We start from the raw sequence: 9,226 nt of genomic DNA, 5'->3' as shown, positions 1-9,226 counted from the left end.
CTGGATGATGACAGGGGGGGATGAGGTATTTCCCACCCTAGGCTTATACTCGAGTCAATAACTTTTCCTGGGATTTTGGGTTGAAATTAGGGGTCTCGGCTTATACTCGGGTCGGCTTATACTCGAGTATATACGGTACTTTGTATTGACATCATTCATGTTACCCAAAAATCTCTGGCGAAACGAAAAAAATAAAAATTATTGTGCGACAAATTTAAAGAAAAAAACGCCATTTTGTAATTTTTGGGGGCTTCCGTTTCTACGTAGTACATTTTTTGGTAAAAATTACACCTTCTCTTTATTCTGTAGGTCCATACGGTTATAATGATCCCCTACTTATATAGGTTGGATTTTGTTAGACTTCTGGAAAAAAACATAACTACATGCAGGAAAATGTATACGTTTAAAATTGTCATCTTCTGACCCCTATAACTTTTTTATTTTTCAGCATACGGGCCGGTATGAGGACTCATTTTTTGCGCCGTGATCTGAAGTTTTTAGCGGTACCATTTTCGTATTGATTGGACTTTTTGATCGCTTTTTATTCTTTATTTCATGATATAAAAAGTGATTAAAAATACGCTATTTTGGACTTTTGAATTTTTAGCGTGTACGCCATTGACCGTGCGGTGTAATTAACGATATATTTTTATAAATCGGACATTTCCGCACGCGGCGATACCACATGTTTATTTTTAAATGGGAAAAGGGGGGTGATTCAAACTTTTATTAGGGAAGGGGTTAAATGATCTTTATTCACTTTTTTTTTTGCAGTGTTATAGGTCCCATAGGGACCTATAACACTGCACACACTGATCTCTTATACTGATCATTGTTATCCCATAGGGACCTATAACACTGCACACACTGATCTCTTATACTGATCATTATTATCCCATAGGGACCTATAACACTGCACACACTGATCTCTTATACTGATCATTGTTATCCCATAGGGACCTATAACACTGCACACTGATCTCTTATACTGATCATTGTTATCCCATAGGGACCTATAACACTGCACACACTGATCTCTTATACTGATCATTATTATCCCATAGGGACCTATAACACTGCACACACTGATCTCTTATACTAATCATTGTTATCCCATAGGGACCTATAACACTGCACACACTGATCTTTTACATTGATCAATGGTTTCTCATAGGATAACATTGATCAATGAGTCTGCCGCTTGAATAATCATACCTGGATCTCAGGCACTGAGCAGTCATTCGGCGATCGGACACCAGGAGGCAGGTAAGGGGACCCTCCTGCTGTCCTACAGCTGTTTGGGACGCCGCAATTTCACTGCAGCGGTCCCGAACAGCACGCTGAGCTAGCCGGGGGTAGTTTAGTTTCACTTTAGATGAGCCGATCAACTTTGATCGCCGTGTCTAAAGGGTTAATAGCACGCGGTACCGCGATCAGTGCCGCGTGCCATTAGCCACAGATCCTGGCCGCCGTTAGAGGCCGGGCCCGACCCGCTATGCCTTATAGAAAGGGAGCGGACTTAGGACGTACAGGTACGCTCCTGGTCCTCAACAGGTTAAAGGGGTACTCCGCTGGAAAACATTATTATTTTTTTTTAAATCAACTGGTGCCAGAAAGTTAAACAGATTTGTAAATTACTTCTATAAAAAAAAAATCTTAATCCATTCAGTGCTTATCAGCTGCTGTATGCTCCACAGGAAGTTCTTTTCTTTCTGAAGTTCTTTTCAGTCAGACCACAGTGCTCTCTGCTGACACCTCTGTCCATGTCAGGAACTGTCCAGAGCAGGAGAGTTGTGCTATGGGGATTTGCTCCTACTCTGGACAGTTCCTGAGACAGACAGAGGTGACAGCAGAGAGCAGTGTGGTCAGACTGAAAGGAAATTCAAAAAGAAAAGAACTTCCTCTGTAGTATACAGCAGCTGATAAGTACTGGAAGGATTAAGATTTGTAAATAGAAATAATTTACAAATCTGTTTAACTTTCTAGCACCAGTTGATAAAAAAAAAAAAATGTTTTCCAGCGGAGGACCTCTTTAAAGGAGATCTGCAGCCCGAGACACTTATCCACTATCTCCCGTACGGGGACCCGGCATTACCGTCGCTATGTGTGGCCAATGCAGGTATCGTCGACCTCACTGAGACGCCCCCTCCATACAGCTCTATGGGAGAGGCAGGGATACACGAATGCTCCAATAGAGGAGGTGTCATGCTGCGGCCCCATCCAGGAGATCGCCAGGGTCCGGCGTTCGGACTTCCCGCGATCAGACATTTATCCCCTATCCTGAGAAGTAATAATGGGGCAGTGATGTTTTCCTAGAAGAAAACTTGTTACAGCTTTTGCTTCACTCACAGGTTGGACACGGGTCGTCCAGACTATGTACAGTTGTAACAAACCAGCAGCTGTGAAAAGTTTCTGCATATGAACAAGAATGTCCATGGCTGTCAGGGCATGCTGAGAGTTGTTGTTTAGCAACAGCTGGAGGCGCCCTGGTTGGAATACACAGGCCCAGATACTGCTCCCCATCAAACAGAGGCCAGTGCAGGGGAAATTCAGTATTACATTACACCCAAACAGGGCGTCTCCAGCTGCTGCAAAACTACAACTCCCAGCATGCCTGGACTGCCAAAGGATAGGGGATAGGCTTATTTTTGCCTGATTTCTCCTTTAAATAAAATGTACATTTAAAAAATGAAAAATATATTTCCCTTTTTTACATAAATAAATTATAATTATATATATATATATATATATATATATATATATATATATATATATATATATATATATATATATATATACACACACACACACACACACTTTGTATGTAAATACATTTTTTTACATTTTTCACACATATATATATACATATACATACACACACACACATATCTATCAGATGAACATCTATGTATTTCAAAGACGCTTGAACATAAGACACTGGGGCAAGTCAGACATAAGTTTGGGCTTATAAGTGGGGTCTTGATTGGACCTTCCACACCTCCACTGCCTCTCTATGGCCCTGATACAGTGTTTCCCAACCAGGGCGCCTCCAGCTGTTGCAATACTACAACTCCTAGCACGCCCAAACAGCCAAAGGCTGTCTGGGCATGCTGGGAGTTGTAGTTTTGCAACAGCTGGAGGCGCCCTGGTTGGAAAACACTGCCCTAATAGGACATATCGACAGGGATGGTCTTCACAAAGACAAACCCTTTATGTTCACAATAGGAATAGCTTAAAGGGGTACTCCACTGGAAAAAATAAAATAAAATCAACTGGTGCCAGAAAGTTAAACAGATTTGTAAATTACTTCTATTTAAAAATCTGAACCCTTCCAGTACTTATCAGCTGCTATATGCTCCACAGGAAGTTCTTTTCTTATTTAATATCCTTTCTGTCTGACCACAGTGCTCTCTGGTGACACCTCTGTCTATGTCAGGAACTGTCCAGAGTAGGAGAGGTTTGCTATGGGGATTTGCTCCTACTCTGGACAGTTCCTGACATGGACAGAGAAGTCAGCAGAGAGCACTGTGGTCGGACAGAAAAGAAATTCAAAAAGAAAAGAACTTCCTGTGGAGCATTCAGCAGCTGATAAGTACTGGAAGGATTAAGATTTTTAACTTTCTGGCACCAGTTGATTTAAAAAAAGAAAATAAAAAAAGTGGATGGAGCTGAGAAGTAATACCACATTAAAGTGCAACTCCGAAAGAGATTTTTCATGCAATTTGAGGTTATTACTGAGCAGGAATGTGAATTTTATCAAAACTTCAGAAATGTGAATATTCGGTCGCCCTGAAGGATTGTGGACAAGACACGGTGAAGAGACGGCACTGATTTTATTCTCATAAACCTTGACGTTGTATAAAAAAAATACACCTGATAAAATTCACTAGGGTTGTGATTTCACGTCATGGTTGGACTGTGCCCGCTGCCAGCTCCCGCTCGTACTCCGCCTCCACCGCCCGGTACAGCTCCATTGTGGCCTTGGCATCTTCTACAGAGGAATGGCCGCCTCTTCCCATCTACAGGAAAACAAAATATACGGACTAGACGTAAGTATAAACAAACCATTAGTGTTTCCCAACCAGGGTGCCTCCAGCTGTAGCAAAACTACAACTCCCAGCAGATCAACAAACCTCTCAGAGACTGCGGAATACAGGACAACAGGGGGAAGTATGTGCGATTCCAGTGATTCTGATAACTGATGTATTTTAGGTAATTACTATAAGGAGATTTTTTATGCTTACTGTAAAATCTTTTTCTCGAAGGATCCATTGGGGGACACAGACCATGGGTGTATGCTGCTGTCACTAGGAGGTTCGACACTATGGCAACAAGAGAAGTCGGCTCCTCCCAGCAGGGTATACCCGCCCACAGGCACCTGAGTTAATCAGTTTTAGTCCCAGACTAATAGGAGAAGACCGACAGGTCCAGAGAAAACCACAAACTGTCCGAGCAATCAGAAGAAAAGGCAACTGAACATACCCTCGGACAGATACCGTATTTATCGGGGTATACCACGCACCGGCCTATAACACGCACCCTCGGACAGAACTGAAATAGGAACACCAGAAAACAGGGTGGGAGCTGTGTCCCCCAATGGATCCTTCGAGAAAGATTTTACGGTAAGCATAAAAAATCTCCTCTTCTCTATCGGCTCCATTGGGGGACACAGACCATGGGACGTACCAAAGCCGTCCCTTGGGTGGGTAAGGAATCAGACAGGTGGACGGTTGGACCACCGCCGTCTGCAACATCTTACAGCCCAGAGGAGCATCAACTGATGCGAAGGTATGAATCTGGTAGCACCTTGAGAAAGTGTACAAAGACGACCGCGCGGACGACTTACAGAACTGCAAGGCCGAAGCCACGTAGCGGAGGGCCCAGGATGCCCCGAAAAACGGGTGGAATGAGCGAAACCCATGAAGGGTGGGATCTTCCCCCTGTAGTGGTAAACTCCAAAAATAGCAGACCGGATCCACCGAAAAATGGTGGTCGTAGAAGCAGGTTGTCCTATAAAACGACCTTCCGGAAAAACAAAAAAGGGGGTCACACTGCCGAAAGGGATAAGAGATAAGTCCGAACAGCCCTCACCACAACCAGGTTGTGGAACAAACGCTTCCAGGATGAGATGGGACCGGACGAGAGGACGATGTTCTCATTGAGATGAAAATGTCAAAAACCATCTCAGGTAAGAAGGACGGACCTGGACGGAAAACCACTTGTCCTGGTATACCACCAGGAAGGGAGAACGGCAGGAGAGAGCTACCAGCTCTGACACCCTCCTAACAGAGGTAAGAGAATAAGGAACGCCACCTTCCGGGGAAGGAGGCGAAGAGAAATGTCCCTGAGAGGGTCAAAAGAGGCGTCCTGCAGAGCACCTAAGACCAAGTGCAAGTCCCAAGGGAAAGAAGGGGACTGATAATGAGGGGCAGCTTGTGCCACTCCCTAAACTAGGTTCGGACATGATAATTGAACGTCAAAGAACGTTGAAAAAAGAATGGAAACGGCCAAACCTTTGACCCCTAAGGGAGCTGAAAGCCAACCACGACCGGAGAAAAAGGCTGAGTTTCACACCAACATAAAATAAGACCGCCAGGTATGGTGGCAAGTCTCACAGAGGAAGGCCTGCGAGCCCTCAGCATGGTGCAAACCACTTGGGAAGAGAAACCGCGGGTCCTCAGAACCGCTGTCTCAACCGCCACAACGTCAAAAGCAGAGACGGAAAATAGGGGTGGCACAGGAGACCTGATATAGGAGGTCTGGACGATAGGGAAGGTGCAGAGGTAAGAAGTTCAGGAGCCTGACCACGACGACGTACCACGCCCGCCGGGGCCAGTCTGGGCCACGAAAATGGCGGGAACGCCCTCTGCTGTGAGTTTCCTTAGGACCCCGAAAAGAGAGGAAGGGGAGGAAACAGATAAGGTGGGGCAAAGCCCGACCAAGAAAGAGGAACGCTTGGTTGTGACGGGATGTGCAGAGGTCCACGCCTGGAGCGCCCCAGAGGTCGCAGATCACTGCAAACCCTTCCGGATGTAGGGACCACTCGCCTTGGATGGCTGAGAAAGACCACATCCAAGAAACGCCCGGAATGAAAAGCGCTGAGATGTCCGGAAACCTGAGTTCCGCCCAGAAGGGAATTTCCCAAGAAGCAAGCCAAGAAAGGATTGCCCTAGGCCCCAACATGTTGAAGGGGAAAAGGGCTTCTCAAGGGACCAAGGCCCCAGACCGGCCGGTCCTTGAAAACACCTCCTCAGCCTGACAGACTGGCAGGGAGGCGCAGGAAGGAGCGCCCCCGAAAAAGCAGGGGGGATAAACGAAGCTACCATAGAAGTGACCGACAAGACTGTCGAGTGACAATGGAGACCTGTCCCACCGGAAGAGAATCACCAATTGAAGAGGTCGGTGATGAAACTGGGCAAATGGCACGGCCTCCACGGCCGCTGCTAACCGACCCAGGACATCCATGCAAAAGCGAGTGGAAACTGGAGCAGGGTGCCAAAGTCATCGGACTCTTGATAAGAGAGTCAGCCGATTGGTCGGCGGAGTTGAAAGCGGGCAGAGGCCACGTCGAACTGGAGCCCCAGGAGAGCGGTTGGACTTGTCCCGAATGACCATCCAACTGAAGTGAGACAAGGCCTGGAGGTTGAGACTAAGACTCTCCAGGATCTGGGCTCTGGCTGGAGCTCTGATCAGGAGGTCGTCCATGTAAGTAATCACGGAAACAACTGTTGTCTGTAAAAGGGCGATCACAGGCGCCAGGGCTTTGTTAAAGGTCCGCGGAGAAGTGGCCAGACCGAAATGGAGAGCCACAATAGAAAATGACCGTCCGGAACTGCAAAACGGAGGTACCGCTGATGACTGGAATAATGAGAAGGGGAGGCAGGCATCCTTGATGTCCACCGAGGAACGAAAATTCCCCATGAACCAGGGACGCCAACACCGAACGGAGAGACTCCTTTCGGGATGGGAAGCAGAAGATGCTGGCTGAGATACTCGAGAACCAAGATTGGGCGAACAGAAACGCCTTTCTTGGGGACCACAAAGAGGTTGGAATAAACCTCGAAAACGTTCCCCTGAAGGAACCAGGACAATGAATGTGCGTGGTCCAGGCATCCCGGAAGAGTAAGAGGCGACGAACCACCCGAGAAAGGTTGGCGGGTGGGGGAGACCCATTAGATCGAGGAAGGCCTACGGGTGCCTGATGGGGCCGCAAAATGGCTGGAATGGATAGCTAACCTCCGGGAGGGACAGGTCTGGAAGGAGGGAGCCCTTTTCCCGTGAAGGCGCCCGGCTGGACCCTTTGGTGGTACCGGAAGGAGGACTTACGACGGAAAGCGGTTCTGTGAGCCTTATCCAGAGATAATAAAGAACTCTTTTCCGCCTGTCGCCTCACTTCCCGAAGGTGGCGTCCGCATGCCAGGCTTTAAGCCACATGGAGGGACGGTGGCTACCAGGTAGCTTGTGGCAAAGGCAGCACAGTGGCTCCGCATGGAAGCAGAACACAGAAAATCTCCGGCCGAACCCACCGGGTCTGGTAGACAACCGAGGTAGAGTAGCAGGGGGGTCTGGGGGAGCAGTGGTGCAGGCAGAACAAGTGGTTCAGCAGAACCAGACATTTTTGAGATACAGCTTCTACAGATGTAATGAGTGGCTAACACTCCAGTTAACTGTTTAGAGGGAGCAAATGGGTTCAGCAGAACCAGGCATTTTGGAATTACAGCTTTTACAGACAAAATTATGAACTAAGGCTCCAGTTGTCTGTGCAGCCCAAGTCTGTGACCCCAGGGCAGCTGCTGTGAGGAGAACATTCTAGTGTAGATAGAGAAGGGAGAAATGCCGGCCAAAAGCAAAAGAGGGGCGGGCCAGGAGCAGGGGCACTGCTGATTGGCCCCTGCCTCTCACAAACGCGTGCACAGTGCTGATTGGAGGCTAATTCGCGCCTCTTAGAAGCCCTGACAACAGAGGGGGCGGAGCTATAGTGCCCTCAGCTTCTGACAATGCCCGATTCTCTCCCCGAGCGCACATATGATTCGCATATGCACTCGCAGGGAAGGGAGCGAGCAAGACGCCGCCGGCAGCCGACTGCTGCTGAAAGTAAGCCGGCGCTTCATGCGCTCGCATAGTAAAAACCCTGCGGCTGTCAGCCGCTTAAAGAAACACACACACCACACACACATATCGTTCAGGAAAGTGGAAAGTATGAATAAAGCTGTGCCTCAGTCCAAAAATGCTCCTGCTCACCCCAGCCGTTGGCTGTCCGGGCATGCTGGGAGTTGTAGTTTTGCAACAGCTGGAGGCACCCTAATTGGGAAACACTGGCCTAGACATATACATGTATGTGTGACATCAGGCGCGGGTCAGTACCTGGATCTCTTTGTGTAGTTTTGCAACAGCTGGAGACACACTATTTGGAAAACACTGGTCTAGGTCTGTCTCCAGCTGTTGCAAAACTACAACCCTCAGCCTTCTGCTGTCCGAGCATGCAGGGAGTTGTAGTTTAGCAACATACATTTTTAAAACATTTTCAAAACATTTTTTCTAGATCAGTGTTTCCCTACCAGGGTGCCTCCAGCTGTTGCACAACTACAACTCCTAGCATGCTCGTACAGCCATTGTCTGTCTGGGCATGCAGGGAGTTGTAGTTTTGCAACAGCTGGAGGCACCCTGGTTGGGAAACACTGACCTAGACATATAAATGCATGTGTGACATCAGGCGTGGGTCAGTACCTGGATCTCTTTGTGGAGAACCTGTTTGGACAGAGTCTTCAGGGACGCCGTCTGGTTATCCGGGATGCCAGCCTTGCGGTTCAGCAGGGGGATCTTGGACGTGTCCCGCGTCATCTCCTTAGGGTGGAAGTAGCCCAGCGCCCTGTAGTCGTTCTGTATGGCGTGGCCGATGACAATCTTACCATGGAGGAGCTTTAAGATCTGCGGAATTGAGAAGAAGGGTCTAAAAATCACTAAAACCACAAACGTATACATTATATTGGCTGTATAAATGGCTGCAGTCAGCAAAAAGCATCTGGAACCATAAAAAGCAAAAAAAAAAAAAAAAAAAATTAAAATAAAAAAAAATCATCTTTATCATACAATTCAGATCAATCAGGCAGAACCCCACGGCTATGTTCACACGGCGGAACATTTGCAGAATGTCCGCCAAGAATTAGCAGGACCGCTCAGAAATGTGCAGTCTTCATAGCCGGCAATGTCTTTCCAAGCAGAGCAT

At 47.5% G+C, this 9,226-nt stretch overlaps 1 protein-coding gene across 1 annotated transcript; it reads right to left on the bottom strand.

The window, feature by feature from the left end:
• Window positions 1–3,816: 3,816 nt before the first annotated feature.
• ISG20L2 (interferon stimulated exonuclease gene 20 like 2) lies at window positions 3,817–8,997 on the bottom strand. The gene is made up of 2 exons (XM_056545822.1): window positions 8,728–8,997; window positions 3,817–4,019 (listed from the first exon to the last, which is right to left on the bottom strand). Exons 1-2 carry the CDS (start codon window positions 8,980–8,982, stop codon window positions 3,906–3,908), a joined length of 369 nt encoding a protein of 122 aa, XP_056401797.1. The 5' UTR covers window positions 8,983–8,997; the 3' UTR covers window positions 3,817–3,905.
• Window positions 8,998–9,226: the final 229 nt, after the last annotated feature.

The sequence above is a fragment of the Hyla sarda genome, chromosome 11, assembly GCF_029499605.1.
Source record: "Hyla sarda isolate aHylSar1 chromosome 11, aHylSar1.hap1, whole genome shotgun sequence".
Classification (NCBI taxonomy): domain Eukaryota; kingdom Metazoa; phylum Chordata; class Amphibia; order Anura; family Hylidae; genus Hyla; species Hyla sarda.
The sequence above is the reverse complement of the archived record's forward strand: the minus strand, read 5'-3'. Positions and strand labels throughout refer to the sequence as shown.